Source organism: Sorghum bicolor, chromosome 7, assembly GCF_000003195.3.
Source record: "Sorghum bicolor cultivar BTx623 chromosome 7, Sorghum_bicolor_NCBIv3, whole genome shotgun sequence".
Lineage (NCBI taxonomy): Eukaryota > Viridiplantae > Streptophyta > Magnoliopsida > Poales > Poaceae > Sorghum > Sorghum bicolor.
In genome coordinates this window covers 2,122,580-2,144,053 of record NC_012876.2, presented here as the reverse complement: position 1 = coordinate 2,144,053, position 21,474 = coordinate 2,122,580, and the positions used below count along the sequence as shown (strand labels likewise).

Here is a 21,474-nt window from a genome sequence, read left to right as displayed (position 1 = left end):
GATATGAGCAACAGGCTGGCCCGGCCCGCCCCGGCACGGGCCCGTGCTAGGCACGGCCCGATAGGGCACGGGCCCGTATGGCCCGCGGGCCACCGGGCCGTGCCTCCACAGGCCACCGTGCCTGCCTGACGGCCCAGGCACGGCCCGTGGGCCAATTTCGGGCCGGGCCGGCCCAAAAATGCACGAGGCCCAATAGTCCTTCGGGCCGGCCCGTGGCCCGTTATATGAAAAATACCAAATTTAATACAGAATTTAACAAAGCATAAGTACATTACATTCAAGTCACAGTTATTAATACTTCACGATTCACATAACACAATATACTTTGAGATCATATTTTACTTGCCAAAAGTCACAAGTTTCACAAGTCATAGAACGTGATACTTCAAATTTCACAAATTTCCTAATATCAGGCCATTACCGTGCCTACTGTTAAAAGCGGGCCGTGCCGTGCCGGCCAGCGGGCCGAGAGGTCGACCCAAGCACAGTCCGCTACGTGCTTCGGGCCTGCCCGGGCCCAGTTAAGATCGGGCCGGGCCAAATCATCGTGCTTGCTCAACTTTAGAGTACATAAGAAGAAAAAATGATCTTCTGCTAATAAATCGTGAAACAAAAATCACCGTCTCCAAACTCCGGAACACGTCAGACCGGCGCCTGGGGTTTCGCTTCCCGAAACTTCCGACCGCCGTCGACACCATGGTCTCCGGCGATGATAACGACCGTGACCGGGACCGGGACCGGGACCGGAACCGCGACCGCGACCGCGACCGCTCCTCCTCCCGCCACCACCGCGACAGGCACCACGAGCGCTCCTCCTCCCACCACCGTCGCGATGACAGGGACTTCGATTGGGACCGGGGCCGGGATCGCCGCCACAGGGGGGAGAAGGATAGGGACCGCGACGAGCAGGAGAGGGAGTGGGCGCCGCGGCGCGAGGAGAGGAGAGATAGGGAGAGGTCGAGGCGGCGGGATGCGGACGAGGAGTACGACGACAGCGGCCGCGACCGCAAGCGCCACCGCGTATCCTCGCACCACCACCGCCGGGACACAGAGCCGGAGGCGGCGCCCGCTACCAAGGATCAAGAGGGGGGCATGAGGGACGAGCAGCAGCGGCTGGACGACGAGATGGAGCGCCGCCGCATCCGCGTCAAGGACTGGCAGGAGAAACGCCGCAAGCAGCAGGGTGCCAGCGGGGCCGGGCCCGAGGCGGGCGGCGGTGCCGTGGCGGGGAAGAAGTGGACCTTGGAGGGCGAGGACTCTGACGAGGAAGCGGATGGCACAGATTTGGGCGGAAGCAGTGTCATGGATGTTGATTTCAACAATGGGGGTAATGCTACCAGTGGCCCTACTGATGCGGATGAGGAAGAGATTGATCCACTTGACGCATTCATGAACACCATGGTGCTGCCGGAGGTTGCAATGCTGGAGCGGAATGCAGCATCAGTGGACAGTGTACCAGCTTCCAATGCAGTTGCTAAGAAAGGGTTGAAGAAGGGGACTGGGAGAATCATGCAAGGGGATGACTCAGACTCAGATTATGAAGATGTCGGGGATGATGTTGGTGCTGGATTGGAGGACGAGGATGACGAGGAGTTCATGAAGCGTGTCAAGAAGACAAAGATGGAGAAGCTGGGGGTTGTGGACCATTCCAAGATTGATTACCAACCGTTCCAGAAGAATTTCTACATCGAGGCAAAGGACATCAGGGAGATGACATCCGAGGAAGTGGCCGTGTACAGGAAGGAATTGGAGCTCAAGGTGCATGGGAAAGATGTGCCCAAGCCAATTAAGACATGGTTACAGAGTGGGCAGACTAGCAAGCTCCTTGACACCATCAAGAAGCTTGGTTTTGAGAAACCCATGCCTATACAGGCGCAAGCGTTGCCGGTCATCATGAGTGGCCGTGATTGTATTGGTGTTGCAAAAACTGGATCTGGCAAAACACTTGCGTTTCTCCTTCCGATGCTCAGGCATGTCAAAGACCAGCCACCTGTTGCTCCTGGAGATGGTCCTGTTGGGCTCATTGTGGCTCCTACAAGGGAGCTTGTGGTGCAGATATACTTGGACATTAAGAAGTTCTCTAAGGTGCTTGGCATTAGTTGTGTTGCTGTCTATGGAGGTTCAGGGGTTGCCCAGCAGATCAGTGAACTGAAACGAGGTGCTGAAATTGTCGTTTGCACACCAGGAAGGATGATCGATATCCTCTGTACTAGCAATGGGAAAATCACTAACCTTCGGAGAGTGACATTCTTGGTGATGGATGAAGCTGATAGGATGTTCGACATGGGTTTTGAGCCTCAGATTACTAGGATAATTCAAAACATCCGGCGAGATAGACAAACGGTGCTTTTCTCAGCCACTTTTCCACGGCAGGTAGAGATGCTGGCGCGCAAGGTGCTGATCAAGCCCGTTGAGATTCAGGTGGGTGGGAGGAGTGTCGTGAACAAAGACATCACACAAGTAGTCGAGGTGCGGCCAGAAAGTGAGAGGTTCTTAAGGCTGTTAGAGTTGCTTGGGAAGTGGTGTGATAAGGGGAAGATTCTTGTGTTTGTCCACACTCAAGATAAATGTGATTCTCTGCTTAAAAACTTGTTCCAGCATGGATATCAGTGCTTGTCTCTACATGGTGGTAAAGATCAAGCCGATCGTGAATCAACAGTTGCTGATTTCAAGAGTAATATCTGCAGCTTGCTGATTGCTACTAGTGTTGCTGCTAGGGGTTTAGATGTGAAAGAACTTGAGTTGGTTGTCAATTACGATGTCCCTAACCACTATGAGGACTATGTTCATCGTGTTGGGCGAACAGGCCGTGCTGGTAGGAAGGGCTCTGCTGTGACTTTTATTTCTGAGGAAGAGGAGCGATATGCGCCAGATCTTGTGAAGGCACTGGAGCTCTCTGAACAGACTGTTCCAGATGACCTGAAAGCCTTAGCTGATCGGTTTATGGCAAAGGTGAAGCAGGGAACAGAGCGGACCCATGGTACTGGTTATGGTGGAAGCGGTTTCAAGTTCAATGAGGAAGAGGATGAAGCGCGGAAGTTCACAAAGAAAGCTCAGGCAATGGAATATGGATATGAGGAGGAAAAGTCAGATTCAGATTTTGACGAGGAAGAGGTACATAAGGCAGGAGATGACCTTGATGTGCAGGCGGTGGGTGAACCGAGCACAAATGATGAAGCTAGGCTTCATGCTCTTGAGGCTTTGGCACGGATACAGCGCCATGCGGTTCCTGACCACTACGAGGCTGAGCTTGAGATTAATGATTTCCCACAGCATGCTCGCTGGAGAATCACTCACAAAGACACATTAGGTCCTATTCAGGAAGGTGGTGTTGCTATCACTATAAGGGGAACATATATTGCTCAAGGAAAAATTGTTGGTGCTAATGAGCGCAAACTGTACCTGTTTATCGAGGGCCACTCAGAGTCTTGTGTGAAGAAGGCAAAAGCGGAGTTGAAACGTGTCCTTGAGGATTGTGTCAACCAGGTTCCCAATCTACCTAAATCTGCTCCAACTAAAAAATACTCAGTTATTTGAAGCAGGTATGGATGATATCGTTTACATATTCATAGGTTAACTTTAGCTGCTGGTGTATGGGCATAAGAGGCAAAAAGGTATCTGACATTTCATTTTGTTACTGTTAGCTGTGCTCACCATACATCTTACCCAATTGATGTATTCTGATTCCTCTATCTTATATTTTGACTGTCACATCATTAGTTCTATGATATTCTGCCTTTTGTATGTTATTCACTGACAATTCTATACTATTTTGTGTTGCAGCTTACAATGGTTTGCATGCCCACTATGGTGTCGATGGCCTGCTACTTCCAATATTCAGATTGTCCACGGCTGTGGCGCTGTGCAACTCTTTTTCCTAACAGAGTCATTATAAGGCAGCTAATGTTTACTTAGTGTCACATGGTTATTAGGGAAACTGTGTAATTACATTGAATCGAGATGTTTCTACAATTTCTATTGACAAGTTCTGGTTGCCTTTGGACAGAAGTCTTATAAACTCATACTGGTGGTTGCTGGCCTGTTATAGCCGAAGAAAGACATGCCTTTCTGGTTCGCTTTTGGAATTGTTGATTGGGTTATGGCACCTTGAAAACGTATTTTACTTTATGTTTAATTATGGATATTTTACTCTTATATGATATAGACAGTTCGAAGATTGTGTGACCATGGTCTATTTAATCCAGGTATCTTTACTTATTTGCCCTCCCAGGAGCTAATAATTGAAGGAGTGATAGTTTTATCTTTTGGTTTGATTCCATTTACCCTTCATTACTTCTGCTCTCTGATTCTAGTCTTCTAATAATATGTTAAAAAGGTACCGTGATGATGTTGTTTTCATATTGAGATGCAGTTCTTAGTTTGCAAAGAGGATCATCATTCAGCAGCATAGATAATTTTTGTGAGGTGGTCTTCTGGTGTGTGTTCTAATGAGGCTGGACTACTGGGCAGTATATTGGTTCCATCTTTCACTATATATTTTTGTCCTTTGGATTTTCATAGTATCTTCTAATGAGATGTTCTCCTCCTTTTTCCTTTTTGACCCGAGAAAAGAAACAACCCGGTAAGATTGGGTGCTATTCTTGCTTGTTTGAGATGGTGACAATGACTGATGAGTGTTTTCAGTGATCAGCAGGGACCTGGTGATCAGGACTCAGCAAAAGATGGTGTAACTAGCTTCATATATGGAGTAATGTTTTTTCTTGCTTATATTTCTAATAGTAAATAAAACAGTGCTTGAATAGGGCGAGAACAGAAGCGCAGAAGATCATGGAGAAACTAAAAAAATCAGGCGGGTGCTCTGGACTGGAGCAGCATGCCCACACGATACCAAGTGGAGCCGTGCAGCCCATGCCGAGGACTGGGCTGCTGCTTTTGTCTTTCTTTTGAATTTTTGCACATTACACACACATGTTCTCAGGATTTTGTTTAGCTACTAGATTTTTGGAGAAATACAGAGTCATTTATTCAAGGCATTGGGTTGAGTCCGGTTACTACCGATTTGGCTAACCATTTTTTCTTAATCGAATGTGTGTTCCGATCACTTTTTTTTTGGCATTTTGTGTAAAGTTGGCCTGGTTGTAGCCTTTATCTAGGTTGAAAGCAGAGCAGCCCCTGTTTTTGGATTAGGCAAGGTTAACAAAGAAACCACCACCATATATCTCCCTTCACGTGCCGGATCAGCTACTGTTAACACTATCACCAGTCAAACAAAATAACTAATTGCATAGTTTACCCGTAAATCGCGAGACTAATCTTTTAAGTCTAATTAATTCATGATCGGATAATATTTGTAAAATAAAAATAAAAATACTACAGTGTCAAAATCTAACAACTTTTTGAATTTAAACAAAGCCTTACTTTGGTATTTGAATGCGAAGCGCCGATGTTATGCAATAGTCAGTCATGCGATGAAGTTGCACCGTTCTTTCAGCTATGGCCTATGGCGAGAATTTCACGATGAACCTGACTCGTCATGCGCCAATGCCTTTGGCTCTTAACAAACACTAGAATTCCAAGTTTTTATCTTCTCTCTTGCTATGTAGTAGCTCATTCGCCGAGATGTAATGTCACTCAAGCACCAAAACATTTTTGAATTGGGACAGTTTTCGTTTCTTGTTCGCTTGAGCTTATAAGTCGAACTTGACACTCATTTAACAGTGCTTTTCTCTTACAACAAATCAGCTAACAGTAGCTTATCAGCCAAACGAATAAAGTGGACGAGAGGTCCACCTCAAAAGTAATTAGAGATAAACCAACTTAATTATACTTATTAGAACATAACGGAGCAGCCTATAAAGCGATATATATACGTTTTGGGTCGAGGCCGCAAACTGCTGATCGAAAAGAGAGCGGCCGAGAAATGCCTTGTTCATGAAACGAAACGCTAGCGCTTTCAGCTGCCGACAAGCGACCCCCTAGTTTTGGATAAGTTCAGGCAAGCGTAACAAACAAACCTCAAATGAGCCACCGTCAACACTCTCTAATATTAATAGTTTCAAAAAATTTTGCAAAATATAAATAGTAGCACTTTCGTTTGTATTTGACAAATATTGTCCAATTATGGACTAACTAGACTCAAAAGATTCGTCTCGTCAATTCCGACCAAACTGTGCAATTAGTTTTTATTTTCATTTATATTTAATACTCCATGTATACGTCTAAAGATTCGATATGACGGGGAATCTGAAAAATTTTGCAAAATTTTTTGGAAACTAAACAAGGCCTAAGTCCAAAATAACGCAGCCTTTTTTTTGTTTGTTTGTTTTTTTATTTATTCAGAATAACACTTGCTACCTACTACTCTCTCCATGCCAAAGAAAAATTACAATAAAAGTTAAGTTATTTTTTTCTCTTTCTAGCAGATTTCAGCATTTATATATCTTCATCAAATAGTATGTCTACAATAAAAAAAAAACTATTCGTAATTAGTCACACTTATTTACTACTACAAATGTTAGTAGTAATTTCTTCTGTACAAATTTTAGTTAAATTGATAACTATTTAACTACTACAAAATGATATTTTAAATCAATCGTCATCCTTATTAAAAAAACGACAACTGTCACCAGAATCGATCCTTTCTGTGTGCTGAAAAGCACGAAACGTTTTCTACCGCAACAAAAAACTGTGTGCCCGAAAAAAAGGGGCGGGCTCCTCTCAGGCCCTGTTTAGTCCCCACCTAAAAATTTTTCATCCATCTTATCGAATCTTTGGACACATGCATGGAACATTAAATGTAGATAAAAAAATAAACTAATTATACAGTTTAGTTGAGAATCCTGAGACGAATCTTTTAAGCCTAGTTACTCTATGATTAGCCTTAAGTGCTACAGTAACCCACATATGCTAATGACAGATTAATTATGCTTAATAGATTTGTCTTACAGTTTCCTGATGAGCTATATAATTTGTTTTTTTATTAGTTTCTAAAAACCTCTTACGACATCCTTCCGACACATCCGATGTGACACCCAAAAAATTTTTATCTCCAATCTAAACAGACCCTCAGCCCAAGGAAATCCGTGAGTTTCTGACACGTGGGTTTGTCAGCTCTAGGTAATCCATGAGGCTTTGTTTAGGTCGGAAAAAATTTAGGTTTCACTATTGTAGTATTTTTTTGGCTTTATTTGATAATTATTATTCAATTATAGACTAATTAGGTTTAAAAGATTCGTCTAACAAATTATACGTAAACTATACAATTAGTTATGTTTTATGTATATGCCGTAAGATTCGATATGATATGAAATCTTAAAAAATTTTGGCAACTAAACAAAAGCCCCCAATAGTATTTTGGCGTGAGCGATACTGATGATGATGATGATGACTGAACCTTGACTTAAATCCTACGCGTCATTCTCATCCCGTCATCCGCCACTCTGCTTTGCCTTATCCACAGCACCACCGCCAATCACAGCCCGCCAAGTGTCCCCCAGCCAGCCAGCCAGCGCCTGTCCACACCACACACCACACCACCCGTTCCGTTCCGTTCCGTTGGCCACAGAGGATCCAACACCCCTCCCACCCGAGCAGCAAAACCCTAACTCCCACGCCGCCCCGGCCCGGTCCAAACGCCTGCACGACCCGAGGCAGCTGCGGCCCAAACAAAACCCTTCCTCCGTCACCGACTCGCGGGGCCCAGAGCCAGACCCACCCACGTGTCAGTGAGCCGTTGGCGTCCCGTGCTGACCCGAGCCGGCCGCTCGGACACCGCCAGGTGGACGAGACCCCGGATAGGGATCCGCGACGGCCGGCCGGCTGGCCCGGACCAGACTAGCGGGCCGCTCGGGCCCACAAGGCAGGCTCAATGACGTGCGGGCCCGTGACGAGCAACGTGTCCGCTGAGCGGAGGGCCCACGCACGCCGCCCGCCTCCGTATAAAGCCACGCCACGCCTCACCTCCCTATCCTTCCCGTCACACTCGCGTCGCCGTCCCCCGTTTCTCTCTCTCTCTCTTCGCGGAGAAAAAACGAGACCAGCAGCAGGAGAGTGGGGAGAGAGAAAGGAGGAAAAAAAATTATCCGAACTCACTCGCTCGCACACAAATCTCGCGCACGGGTTCGGGGGCCGCCGGCTCGATCCGCGGCCGAAACCCTAGGTACGGACGGGAGGAAACCCTCACCTCACCTCCTTCTCTTCCTCTCCCCCTCCTCCATTCCGGCTTCGCTGACGCGCGCGCGGTGCCGCTGCTGCTTCGTTGTTGTTGTTGTTGTTGCTGCTGCTGCTGCAGGTGGTGACGAAGGTGACGGTGGTGCTGGAGGAGGAGAAGGAGGAGGGCTGGGAGGGATGACGTCGCCGAGGAAGGACGGGGGGTTCCTGACGCAGGACCAGCGGGAGAAGCTGCGGATCGCGGTGCAGAACGCGGAGACGCAGTCGCTCGCCTCCCCGCGCTCGCCCACGGGAGGGACCACCTCCGCGCTGCTGCAGCAGTACGAGCAGCAGATGCTGGAGCAGAAGCGCGCCGCCGCCGCCGCAGCAGCGGCTGCCGCGGCTGCTGGTGGTGGCGGGAGGGGCGGCGGAGGAGGATGTGGGGGTGGGGGTGGTGGGCCCAGGCACGTGCGCCGGTCGCATTCCGGGAAGACTATCAAGGTGAAGAAAGGTGAGGTAGCGCTGGCTGCTCGATCTATTCCACGCCTGCTATGTTTAGTACCTTGCTTGTTTGTTTAGAATAGGATAGGATTGCATAGGATAGGCTGGTGCTGGTTTGTGTGAGTGATTTGCTGCCTGGCTTGCGTTTTTATTAGGGTGTAATGGTAATTGTGGCGTCATGATGTTTCTGCTTACATATGCTCCTACGAATGTAGGTTCGGCAGCTCTGCTTCATATAGCTCTCCTTGTTTATTAGGGATATACTTTTTTTGTGGGGTCTCCTTCTTGTTGCCATAGCTCTGGATTTCTAGTGTCCTGCTAGTCTGTAGCTCATGAAATTGGACCACCATGGATGATGGGCTCTTGTTGTGTTGAGACTGCATAGCTTGGGTTTGGAAATGGTAATTAAAAAGGAAATGTAGCATTGATGCAAATTATTATGTAGGAACATGGATGCTTTTTTTAGCTGCTTATATCTGTCTGCCCAACTGAAATTGTTGTTGTAGGTTGGTTAAGTATAGAAGCAGTTCGTTTTAAACATTCTGTGCTATATCTGCATGCTTGTTATGTAGATGGTTAGGTTTAAATACATGGTGCATGATGGTTGTTCCGTGTGCGGGTTAATTTCTAGTCTGAGCTGTCAATATGGGATTCGCTGGTGGTTGAGCCACCCATAAGGGAATGATTTAGTTGGACCATGACATTTGTATATTTGGCTGTGTAGTGATTTCTGTCGAAAGGTCGGTTCATTTAGGTATGTGCATTCTATCTTCATTCGCCAGATTTTTAGCTATTTTTGTCGCCACCGTACTCTTTTTGTCGCTACCGTACTCTTTTGTCGTGTATCTGTGTAACTGTACAAACTGTTCTTATCAAAACATGGTAACGTAAAATTGACATTGCACATTGTGCCTTTGGTTCTGATAACCAGCGTTCAGTTGATTGAAACACCAAATTGTCCTGTTGGTGGGTATGATGTGAACCATATTGGAACACTTCAAGTAGCTCTGATGTTCCAGATCTACTTCATTTGTTTATTATTTATATCAATCACTTATCGTCCTGTGTGGCAAATTGTGTCCTGAGCTCCTGATTGGGGTTCAGTAGAACATCCTTTAGCTTGATTGCTTGAACCTATTAAGTTAGAATTGTTCCATTCCTTTCAGTTGGCAATTTTAGCTGATAATATTTGGACTTCGTCTGTGCATGTGTGTGCAACCTGCTTGTTGGAAAGTGGGAACGTGTGCTTCTATTGTCTTTATTTAATTGTCAATTCTTTGTTTTCACCTGATCACAGTATTGCATTGCTTTGCAATAGCTGCATCCTTGATGCTGCCAACTATCTATGCACGTCAAAACATGGTCTGTGGTGCTGTTATGGCCTTACTTTCAACAGTTTCCTTTTTTTGTTTAGAAACTTTGGTTAGAATGTGATCTAATCTTTTTTGTCTTTCTCTAATGGTTTCCTTAATTTGTTTTGTATTCACATGGTGTATTAGGGATATGTTTAGAAGCATGTTTGCTTCCAGATCTACCCTGAAATAATGCATATCGTTATATCTCTTATGTGAAAGCAGGATATGTATTGACACAATTTACTGTTATTAAATACCAGTTGTCAGGTGTACTTTGGAGGTTCATGTTCCTTTAGCTTTATTCTTCTTATTGCAGCCCTTGCAACTTAAGAAACAAGAAAAGGATCCATCTACGTGTTAGATCTAGTTTATCATATTAGGGATGGCCAAATGTTATGCAGCCTGTGTAGCATTTATAGCATGTGGCCGACTATCTTTTGAGAACATGTGATTGCCATGTGTGTTGTGCAAAGATATCAAATGCAAGTGTGCAGTGTGTACTTTTGACTATACTATTGTGGAAATCTAATTGTCTTCTGATACTGTTGCATGATATGGAGTGTCGATTCTTTAGTTGTTGTGATGCATGAGATTGCTGACTAAACTACCTATGATCTAAGCGCAACACATAGTTGGGCTTAGGCCCCATGTGATTACAATAGCTTAGTAAATACTATTGTGAGTTATGCCTCTGATTGTTACTACCATGTTTCAAACTTCCCAAGATAAAAAATGTGAAATATATCTATGTTCCACTGTATCCTAATTAACGCTGAGGTTTCTATTGCAGATGGAGCTGGTGGCAAAGGGACTTGGGGCAAACTAATTGATACTGATGCAGAGGCATGCCTTGACCGAAATGATCCAAATTATGACAGTGGCGAGGTAATGACTATTGATGATCTTGACCTGTTTATTCTTTCACTCTGCTACAAACAATTAAGTGTCAAATGTTCAATCTCAGAAACTATTGTAGTTCACCTTTTATTTAGCTCTAAGTGGTTACTATCCAACCATACATGTACATCGATGTTGATCTTTTTTTGCTACTCAGGAGCCATATGAGTTAGTTGAAGCCCCTGTTTCAACCCCACTAGAAGACTACAAGAAAGCTGTTATCCCATTAATTGAGGAATATTTCAGCAATGGTGATGTAAAATTAGCTGCTTCTGATCTTAAAGAATTGGGTTATGATGATTTCCACCGTTACTTTGTCAAGAAGCTTGTTTCCACAGCAATGGACAGGCATGACAAGGAGAAAGAGATGGCATCAGTGCTTCTATCATATCTTTATGGCAACGTGGTCAGTTCAACTCAAATCAGACTGGGCTTCGTGCTGCTATTGGAGGCTGTTGATGACCTGGCTGTTGACATACCTGATGTGGTTGATGTGCTCGCACTTTTCGTTGCACGTGCAGTTGTTGATGACATTCTGCCACCTGCTTTCCTCAGCAAGGCAAAAGTGAGTCTCTCAGGATCGTCAAAGGGTATGCAGGTTGTACAAATTGCAGAGAAAAGCTATCTTTCAGCACCCCACCATGCAGAGTTAATTGAGCGACGATGGGGTGGTTCAACTCACATCACAGTAGAAGAGGTGAAGAAGAGGATTGCTGATCTTCTAAAGGAATACATCAGAAATGGTGATACAGCTGAGGCTTGTAGGTGCATTAGGGAGCTGGCAGTGCCCTTTTTTCATCATGAGGTGGTGAAGCGAGCTCTTACTCTTGGAATGGAGAGTCCAGCTGCTGAAGCACTTATTGCCAAACTTCTGAAGGAGGCATCTGAAGAATGTTTAATAAGCTCTAGTCAGATGATGAAAGGATTCTATCGGGTTGCTGAGAGTCTTGATGATCTCATTCTTGATATACCGTCTGCAAAGTCTGAATTCCAGCTGTTGGTATCAAAAGCCATTTCTGAGGGATGGCTAGATTCTTCATATGTGAAGTCAGGTGTCAACGGAAGCGTTGAAGATGATGAACATGAGAAGCTGGCAAGGTACAAGAGGGAGGCTGTATCTATAATACACGAATACTTTCTATCTGATGATACAACAGAGGTTATTCGTAGTGTCAAAGAGCTCGGTTATCCAGAATATAATCCAATCTTCATCAAGAAGCTCATAACAACTGCTATGGACCGCAAGAACAGGGAGAAAGAGATGACATCAGTTCTTCTATCCTCATTAAGCATGGAGCTGTTCTCGTCTGAAGACATCGCCAAGGGATTCATAATGCTCCTTGAATCTGCAGAAGACACTGCACTTGATATATTGGATGCCTCAGATGAGTTGGGACTGTTCCTAGCCAGGGCTGTGATTGATGATGTTCTTGCACCTCTAAACTTGGATGAGATTAGCAGCAAGCTTCCACCAAACTGCAGCGGGGCTGAAACATTGAACATGGCACGCTCCCTTGTGTCTGCCCGGCATGCTGGTGAGAGGCTTCTGAGGTGCTGGGGTGGTGGAACCGGATGGGCTGTGGAGGATGCAAAGGACAAGATAACAAAGCTCCTGGAAGAGTATGAGAGTGGAGGTGATTTAGGAGAAGCATGCAACTGTATCCGTGAACTGGGTATGTCTTTCTTCAACCATGAAGTTGTCAAGAAGGCGCTCGTGATGGCAATGGAGAAGAAGAATGAGAGGACCCTGAGCCTGCTGCAGGAGTGCTTTGGTGAAGGGATCATAACCATCAACCAGATGACCAAGGGGTTCTCAAGGGTCAGGGATGGACTCGACGACCTGGCTCTGGACATTCCTGATGCCAGGGAGAAGTTCATTTCCTATGTGGAGCACGCAAAGAAGAGTGGATGGCTCCTGCCCGGGTTTGGTGTTGCATCTTCAGTTTGAACAGCTGGTCAGAGAAGTACGAAGCTGAAGCAGAAGGCAGGCGTAGGCCGTAAAATGTGGCTCAGCAAACCCAGTTTGGCTGTGTTTTCATCGTTTGTCGTTGCTCTTGCGCATAGGTAGCGGAGCGAGCCCCTCCTGGTTGCGGTGGTGGTGGCTTGTGTGTCTAGATCTTGCATCTGATGACATGCTCATGCTGTTCTTGTTTCATTTCATTTTAACTCCCCATAGACCCTTTTTACATCAAGCGAAAACAGAGAAGAGAAAAAAAAAGACCATGTTGTAAAAGATCTGGCGCCATGCTCCGCCTGCATTATGGCTGTTTCTTTCTTATTTAGCTGCAATGGTGCTTTCCTGCCCTTCAACTCTAATAATCTGCAGGGGAGGACAATGTCGCCAGTGGGATGAAGCGTCGCCTCCGGATCGCTACAATTTTGTGCTGCCTCATAGGCCGTAGCGGCTTTCCTGTGCCATTGGATGGTTGGATTGTGATTGCTACTCTTATTCTTGTGGAAATGGTGTGGTCTGGTGAATGCCTGGATTGCTGAGTATGCGCCGCCGGCCTCCCTGTCTGGACTGGCACTGTATCTCCGATGTTTTCTTTGTTTTATGATGCGAGACGAGTGCTCATGGATTTGGAATTCAGATGCGGTATCATGAGCTTTTAAAACTCCATCCTGGTGTGGTTTTAAATTTCTTGATCCAGCTCAAAATTTTGAAGGACTTTTAGGAAAATTTTGAATTAAGCTTGTGAAAAATGAATCTGACTCTTCCAGAATGCCCGTGCTCCAAACGGCGCAACAAGCAGGGTTGTTAGAGCAACTTCAAGAGACTGGCTAAAATTAGTAGCCAAATTTTATTGTTTAGCCATTTTGTAAAGTAGAAAACTTCTTAAAAAAAAGATCCACAACAGTCTTGCTATTTTACAAAATCATATAGCTTGTGTCAGTGGTTGGCTATATATGACCAACGAAAATCATGAAATAGCTAATTTTCTATTTTACAAAACTAGGAAATCATGGAATAGCTAATTTTCTATTTTACAAAACTAGGTAGCACATTTGTTGGAGTCTATCTTTTGTTATGCAAATTCTAAAATAGCATCTATAATAAAAATAACCAAGCTGTTGGAGTTGCTCTTAGAGCATGAAAACATATTCCGACAACTCTTTATTCTAGCTCGGAATCTATCGTGCATCTAATCCTTAAACTCCCAGTCTATTGCGCTTGTGTATTCTAACTCCCAATCTATCGTGCTAGCGCATGTACATATTCCATCAGTGGTGGTGGTGGCCTTGGCGCTTTTTGTTTTCTTTTTCCTTTGCACTTCCTTTTATCATCAACTGCTTGCTACTGCCACGACCTAGAGGTTCACCGAAATTGGATATCCAACCACTATTTTCAGATATGAGTAGGCAATGGAGATTCCATTTGGGAGTTTATGGGGTGTGTGTGAGTTATGATGGTGGAGATGTTCACCCATGGCTTGGCACACGGCCATCGCCGCATAGGAGGTTTGTCAGAACTAGGTCACTATGTTTAGATCTAAGAATACTTGGATGTAGAGTAGGTGATGAAAATTCGGTTTTTAAGGTTTTCTGTATGAAGTAGGGTGTTAGGGATGGCTGGCCAAGGCGATAAGTTGTGGGAAGTTGGCATGTACGACGACAACGACAGTGTATGTTTTTCAGAAAGAAAAAAAACTGTTGGAGTATATTTTTTTCATGCCTCATACTTTTTGGAAAGGCTCTAATATTTAGACTCATTTTTTAAGATATTGTTAGAGATGCTCTTATCAGGCAACGAGTGATGAATTATTCATTTCATCGAGATGATGAATTAATCATTTCATCTTGCTCCCTTGATTGGGATAATGATTTCATGAAAAGGTTAGGCCCAGTGCTGGCAAGTCCCACATGAGTGAGGTCTGGAGAAAGAATAACTGAGGCAAGCCTTGCCCCTACATTGTGCAGAGAGGTTGTGTTAAACCTAAGACCTTTGGCTTAGTGGAAAGGCTTCTCACCACTGCGTCGGTTCTGTCCTTCGTAATGATTTCATAAAGGTAGTAGAGTATATTATAAATAAAAGGAGCAAACCACACCGCACCTGCTTCATCTCTCACCCAACCCCGCTCCACCTCCGCCCTCCCATAATCGGAATCAAAGGAGAAATTTCTAGGCCACTCACCATCACGCCGCCCACCACAGCCACTCCATCCCTCCCCTTCCCTATTGCCAATCGAAGGAGGAAAGCCGACCCCTCACCTCCACCACGGATTTGGCTAAATGTCACTTGCCGCCTCGCTCATCGCCACTTCAGTCACCACCACTAATCCGACCACCTCCCTTTCCAACCTCAGCCAAAATAACCTTCCTTAACCGAAAAACTCCTAACCCTAACCCTAACCCTAACCCACAAAACCCTAATATGGATCAAAGCTCATCAAAGGTTGAGGAGGTCAACAAAGATGGAGATCGAGGAGGTTCAGCAGAGATAGAGATCACCGGAGAAGAGGAGGTAACCATCATATTTGACTTTTTATTTCCTCCTTGATCTCTTTTGTTCTAAGTCTATGTTACTTATTTCCTTTTATGTTTTAGTTGATTTAGACGGTGAATTTATTTCTATTTCTTCTAGGGTGGGGGTTAAAATAAAAGCACACCATCTAACAAACTATAAATATGGTTATGCAATCAGGAAAGTTTAATCATCCATCTATAAATATGGTTATACTACAAGAAAAGTTTAAGCAAATAGGCGAGGTTTTGTTTGTCTTGGCTCTTCTGGTTCCTTGGTTCTTATGTTTCTTTACCACTAGTTTAATTCAAAAGTAGCTCTTTTTGCTCTAAGTATTTTATTTGGAATTATCATCTATCTCTAGATTTTTTTCCCTGAAATTTTTAAGAGTTCAGAGATATTTTGTGATTTAAAAACCTTGCAAGTATACTACCAGAATTTTTTTTAACTAAAGAAGAACAAAATTGTCTTCAAAACCACTCCAAAACCAGTCAGTTGAATATAAACCACTCCAAAACCAGGTAACCTAACGGTTTTGCGAGTTTATGGAGTAAGATGTCTGATTTTTAAAGTTGATGATTCATTGAGGTAAAACAGATCCTTTTTTTCCCAAAGAAATCAAGAAACTCCATGGCCCAATGCAGCTGCCCTAGCCTTTGCAGCCGTAGCGTATATGCCCTGGCCTTCGCGTCCGCAGTGGCCAGTGGCCACACTCGCCGCCTCGATCATCCGACGCGTTGGCGGCGAGAGCCATCTGCCCATCTCGCGGAGGCAGGCGAGGAGATCAGCAGAGGCGGGCGGGACTCGGCAGCATCGCCGGCAGTGGCCGCCGTCCTGAGCCCGGCGATGCACATCAAGATTTCACGAAAACAGTAGAGACCGACATAAAACAAAATCCAACGCACAACTACAAACACGGTTATGCTACCAGGAAAGTTTAAGCATCCGACTATAAAATCTCTTTATGTTAGCGATGCACATCTGCTGTGTCTTCAACCAGTATCTCCCCCCATCGGAGGCAAGCTACAGTCTAGAGATGGACACACTTTTGACAGTCTGATGAAGTCTGAACTGATTTGACCACCAGAGCCAAACCAGAAAACATGATAGAAGACTAGCAAGAATGGACAACCACAATGTCAGGTTCAGCCAAATGGCAATCAGCATACCCCAGCCTCCAGCTTGAACTGCAGAGGGCTGCTCTGTTCCTGGCCTGCTGCAAACTACCCTGCTTCTGCCTTCGTTTTGCAGTCTGGTCCGATCTTGCAGAAGCAGCAGCTGAACAGCTTGGCTCGGCGTTTCTCCCGCGTCCGGGACTTCCGAAGGGGGGCACAAACACTGCAGGGTAGAAGGAGCGAGCAGCAGCCACGACGAACTCTGCCTTCATCAACCTTTGATGTGTCTCCAGCGGTGGCTTTGAGGGGAGCGTTTCCTGGTGTGGATGCTGCAGGGACGACAGAGATTTTCTGGTAGCTCAGGATCCTCGGCTCGGTATCCACTGTGTCACCATCTGCGCCGCCATGGAGACACCCCAGGATGTGAGGCGGCTTCTCCTTGGCTTGCCCCACGAGTGGGGAAGGGCAGTCTCTTCTCGATGACACGACGGTTCTGCAGTTTGAGGTGACTGGGTCCTGCGCCTGACGGTCTTCTCTTGATTCCATGACAAGGCTGACGGATGAGTCCTTGGATCCAGCCCTGCTGCCAGAGATAGGAGAAAGGTTGATTCGGATGTCGACGTTGCACCTCAGCAAATTCTGCAGAGATGCACATAGTGGCTTCCAGAAGCTCTCTGATGTTGGGACAACCTCAGGATGGCAGAACTGTAGCTCAGCAACTGCGACACCTACAATTCAGAGCAAAAAAGAATGAAATCTGACGTGTAGAATATCCATGGTCAGGAACACAGTGATGCTAACTGAATGTATGCAGTCCAAATTGGCAGGCAATATTTGATGCCTAGTAATGCAAGATGCACCCCCATTAGGAGACAACAACACTAGCTTATCAACAAGCATACCTATTGCTATATCATGCATATGTCCAGACAAACATGTCCTTTCTGAAATGCAGCACTGAGCAACTGTCTGGAAAGGTGTATTAAGGTGGACCACAGCAAATACAGGAAGTAGGGATGCGCTATTCAGTGACAAACAGATCTGTCTCCCCAAAAAAAAAGAAGAAAGAGGTCCCACACACAGAGCAAATTACCTTGGGTTGTATACAGAGACGACAACTTCCCATCCTTCCGCAGTAAATTTTGAAGTGGAGGGGATGAACAGTTTTCAAGAGCTTTCATCCATATCGTCTCCAATACATCTGGATCTCCTAAATTCATGTCTAGAGAACTAACTTTGTTCTGGGAACAAAGATGGGAACTTGTATCTAAGCTCTCATCTTTCAGTACTGCAGTCCCATCATCTGCACAAAGTGCAGCTCACTTATCAGTAAACAGACAGTGACATAATGATAAAGTGACATTGACATAGTTCCACTTCACAGTGCTTCTTACTCTCAAATATTTCAACATTCAGGAGAAATTAAATTAAGAGGATATTAATTACCTGTCTGACTTTCAGTAAACATGCTTGAAACTGCAGTATCATCTAGACAGTAGGGTTCCCTCATATTAAACTGTAACAATGCAGCAGTAAGCCATGTAGACTGATTTTTTGTGGTCTTTAATTGCTTTTCAGTTTCAGAGAGTATTTCCAAAGCATTCCTAAGTTTGTGTACATCCACGTCAGCAGCTGCGAAATTAATATTAAGTTAGAAAGAGATGGAAACAGTAAACAGGTATACACTGTGAGTGTAAATACTAAATACTCCCTCCGCCCTCTAAAATTTGTACTGAAATATAAGGCATTCTATATGGCACCCATGCTCAGATTAACAAAGTTTGCTAAACAGAAAACCATAATTTGAAAAGAAACTCCTTAGTTGGGTTTAATCCATGGATACATGCATCATATTTGAGTATTCCCTTAAGTTATCTAAAAAATTTTGGAATGCATTTATAGGACACAATATTATGCGGGTAACTCATCAGCGAAAAACATAATCTTATCTCCAGCAAGACTGCAAGAGTATTCAGTAGAAATGATACTGCAAAGCTTATCAACAACAGCAGACAAGATCTGAGGACATTTAATATGTAGGTACATGATTTTCAAGCTTAAGAAGAAAGAGAGCATACATGTATGTTTTCCATTAACTCTTCTAACTTCTGAAGAATCTGAAGGGTGCTTCCCAGCTAAAATATCCATGATAAGATTTGCAAGCTGAGCTAATAACTGCAGAGGGTCGACTTTTGAGCTCAAAAGCTCCCTGGCCCTCCTCACAATTGTAGCAGCATCTGATGACATGGCCAGATTGAGAAGATCAAGCAATTCCTCGTCTGAGACATCACCTATCTGGGAAAAGGGAAGGAAAAACAAAGAAAGTTCAGGTGCCGACAAATTTACGGTTTCCAATGGATAAGGGTTAAAACTGTAGATTGTGGTAACAAAAAGGGAAGGAAAACAAAGAAGTTCAGGTGCCGACAAATTGACCGTTTCCAAAGGAAAACGGTTAAAATCGTAGGTTGTCGCAACTCCTTTTCAGGAAAGAAAACCGGAGTAATCAACCTACCAGCTCATGTGTAACTGATTTGCTGATCCTCTTTCCAAGTAGAGTTAGTTGGTCAAGCATTTGAATTGCATCTCGAATGGAACCGTTAGCCTTGCGAGCAAGAAGGTCCAGTGCCTCAGCTTCGAATTCCATGCCTTCTTTAGTACAAATCTTGATCAACCTGCGGGCAATCTCTGCATCATCTATCTTGCAAAACCTGTAGCTCTGGCACCACCCTATGGAATTGCTTGGTAGCTTATCAATATCAGATGTGATCATAACAAAGATCGTGCTCTCAGGAATCCCTTCAAGGCTATTGTAGATAGAGTACCATCCCTCCTTGTCCATGTGCTGGCAATCATCAACGATCATAACCTTGAAGTGTGAAGAGGCAGGAACTTCACAGGCATTCCTGAGCAAGGCCGCGACCCTAGATTTGCAATCAAGTTTGGAAGCATCAATCTCTACCACACTGCTACTGCTTCCCGAGAATATGGCCACGCACTCGTCACAGCGGCCACACGGCTGGTTCCCACCAGGGGAACGGCAATTGAGCGCAGCTGCAAATGTTCTAGCCATGGACGTCTTGCCCACGCCGTGCGGACCATGGAAAAGATAGATAGGAGCAAGCTTCCCTTTCAGAACAGCACCCGAAAGAGACTGAGCAATAACACCGTGCCCAACAAGCTCGGAGAAAGATTTGGGCCGGTACTTCTGAAGCAAACTCCTGGAGCTCTCCTGGAACGTGCTGGCCTCCCCCCTCCGGCCAAGCTCCTCCCCATCACCCACCAAACCAAAACTCCTGTCCTTTGCGCCCCTCGATGACATCCCGGAGATGGCGGAGCAACAGCTCTGGTTATGGAGCACCGCCTTGGCCATGGCATTGGCCTTGATGATGTTGATGGGCGAGTCGGCGAGCCGGCCGGACCTGAGGCTGTCCCCAAACTCCTCCCTCCTCCGCTGGAGGTGATCGTACGCGTTGTAGCTGAAGCTGTGCCTGCCGTAGGTGGTCTTGTTGTTGCTCGCCCCCTCCTGCTGCTCGTCCTCGTCGATGGAGCAGCCCTCCCAGATGGTCTTCTTGGCGGAGAACTTGGCCAGCGAGTTGGTGTCCGGGTCCCTCAGGGATCTGGACCGCATGATGGCCACCAGGGCCCTCGAGACGGGGATGTCCACCGAATGCCGCCTCCCATCCATCATCTTGCTGCCGACTGCTACTACCTCCACTGGCGAACCCTGCGACGCAAACCAAACCACCAGCGTGTCATGGAATGGAACAAAACAAAAAGCCTACCACGGAACAAGAAAATTTCAGGCATTGCGCGGTGAACACACACACACACGGTCGAAGCGACAGGCAATCCGTCCTCCCGGTGGACGGAGCACCGGCCGGGTCGGGGGCACCGAAATGCAAACTGGGAAAGAAAATCTCGAGAAAGGAATCTCCTTTACGATCTTCCCCCCGCAGGCAGCATTGCCATGCGAACGGCCTCCCGAGGAAACCGAGCGGAAAAGAGACGAGAATCTCGCGCCTTGCTTGGTTCCGAGCAATCCCGGGACTTTTATTTTACACCAAAAACCCGTACGGGGACTGGGAGGAACAACGCAAGCGCGAAATGCATCCACGAGCGGTAAATAAAAAAAAAAGTCGCCACAACCAAAATCAAGCGGGAGAATTTCGCTCCGCATTCCAGAATCGCCGCACGAGAAGAGAAGGTTTTTGGGATAATAAAAAAAGGAAAAAGAAAAAGAAGAATCCGGCGACCGGGACGAGGCCAAGCATTTCTCCAGAACCGCGGAGCGAGAATCCAGCCGAGAAAAAAAAATGAAGAACAAAAACCCAAGCAGCAACATCGCTAAGAGATGGAAAGAGCTAAGAGATGGAAAGAGATAGAGAGATGGGGAGGGATTAGAGCAGCTGCAGAATCCTACCGCCTTCCACGACGAACGACGGATGCCCGAGCCCGGAGCGGCGGAGCGCCTTGTCCTCCACTCCTCCTCCTCCTCACGCGCCGTCTCGTCGTGGCACCGCCGCGCCGAACTCGACTCCCTGTCGCCGCCGCTACATTAATAGCGGGAGACACGCTCGCGAGGAGGAAGAGGGAGGAAGAGGTGGGGCAGGCGAGCGAGCGAGGAGTAGGAGGAGGAGGAGGAGACGGGGAGTGGCAGAGTGCCGTAAATCTCTGGGCCGGCCGGGGGGTGGAAACGGAAGCGGTGGCGTGCGGTGCGGTGCTTGCTCGGCCTGGCGGGAGCGGAGCGGGGGAGAAACCTCGTGCGCCGTGCCGCTCGGGGGCGGGGGGTATTTTGGTCTTTTTCTCTGCTTGGGTTCTGTACAGTTCCGTTGCGGTGGGAGGCGATGGTTCGCGGCGGGGGTGCGTGGGGGAGTGGATGACAGGTGGGCCACGGAGGTGGGGCTCGGTTGTCAGCGACGGCGGTGGGAGGCGGGCGGCGTGAGGGGGTTACTGTGACGGGGTGGTGTCACTGTGGGGCGGTGGGCCCGGGAGGAGGGGGTGGAGCTCGTGACCCCACCGCTGGGAGCTTGACCGT

At 46.3% G+C, this 21,474-nt stretch overlaps 3 protein-coding genes across 4 annotated transcripts; 2 read left to right on the top strand and 1 right to left on the bottom strand.

Moving 5' to 3' along the window:
* LOC8074046 (DEAD-box ATP-dependent RNA helicase 42) lies at positions 287-5,042 on the top strand. 2 transcript variants are annotated; one of them, XR_002454666.1, is made up of 3 exons: positions 287-3,542; positions 3,784-4,115; positions 4,206-5,042. XR_002454666.1 is itself a non-coding variant. In XM_002444924.2 (2 exons), the coding sequence occupies exon 1, from the start codon at positions 697-699 to the stop codon at positions 3,535-3,537; it is 2,841 nt and encodes a 946-aa protein (XP_002444969.1). In that variant the 5' UTR covers positions 287-696; the 3' UTR covers positions 3,538-3,542; positions 3,784-5,015. The 2 variants fall into 2 exon arrangements, 1 of the variants encoding a protein (XP_002444969.1); XM_002444924.2 differs by having other exon boundaries at positions 3,784-5,015.
* LOC8066122 lies at positions 7,916-13,166 on the top strand. The gene is made up of 4 exons (XM_002444923.2): positions 7,916-8,119; positions 8,252-8,620; positions 10,756-10,850; positions 11,020-13,166. Exons 2-4 carry the CDS (start codon positions 8,308-8,310, stop codon positions 12,808-12,810), a joined length of 2,199 nt encoding a protein of 732 aa, XP_002444968.1. The 5' UTR covers positions 7,916-8,119; positions 8,252-8,307; the 3' UTR covers positions 12,811-13,166.
* On the bottom strand, positions 16,223-21,161 carry LOC8074045 (protein STICHEL-like 2). Its single transcript, XM_002443743.2, has 6 exons — positions 20,860-21,161; positions 18,952-20,163; positions 18,518-18,734; positions 17,886-18,071; positions 17,533-17,742; positions 16,223-17,167 (listed from the first exon to the last, which is right to left on the bottom strand). The coding sequence occupies exons 2-6, from the start codon at positions 20,125-20,127 to the stop codon at positions 16,548-16,550; spliced, it is 2,409 nt and encodes an 802-aa protein (XP_002443788.1). The 5' UTR covers positions 20,128-20,163; positions 20,860-21,161; the 3' UTR covers positions 16,223-16,547.

Bases quoted from the DNA above. Each gene is read 5' to 3' on its own strand.
- LOC8074046 (XM_002444924.2), top strand. From the start codon at position 697: ATGGTCTCCGGCGATGATAACGACCGTGACCGGGACCGGGACCGGGAC.
- LOC8074045 (XM_002443743.2), bottom strand. From the start codon at position 20,127: ATGATGGATGGGAGGCGGCATTCGGTGGACATCCCCGTCTCGAGGGCC. The intron at 18,072-18,517 runs GTATGCTCTCTT...TTAATTTCGCAG, and splicing joins AGTTAATGGAAAACATACAT to CTGCTGACGTGGATGTACAC. The intron at 17,743-17,885 runs GTAATTAATATC...CACTTTGTGCAG, and splicing joins GTTTACTGAAAGTCAGACAG to ATGATGGGACTGCAGTACTG.
- LOC8066122 (XM_002444923.2), top strand. From the start codon at position 8,308: ATGACGTCGCCGAGGAAGGACGGGGGGTTCCTGACGCAGGACCAGCGG. The intron at 8,621-10,755 runs GTGAGGTAGCGC...TTTCTATTGCAG, and splicing joins GACTATCAAGGTGAAGAAAG to ATGGAGCTGGTGGCAAAGGG. The intron at 10,851-11,019 runs GTAATGACTATT...TTTGCTACTCAG, and splicing joins CAAATTATGACAGTGGCGAG to GAGCCATATGAGTTAGTTGA.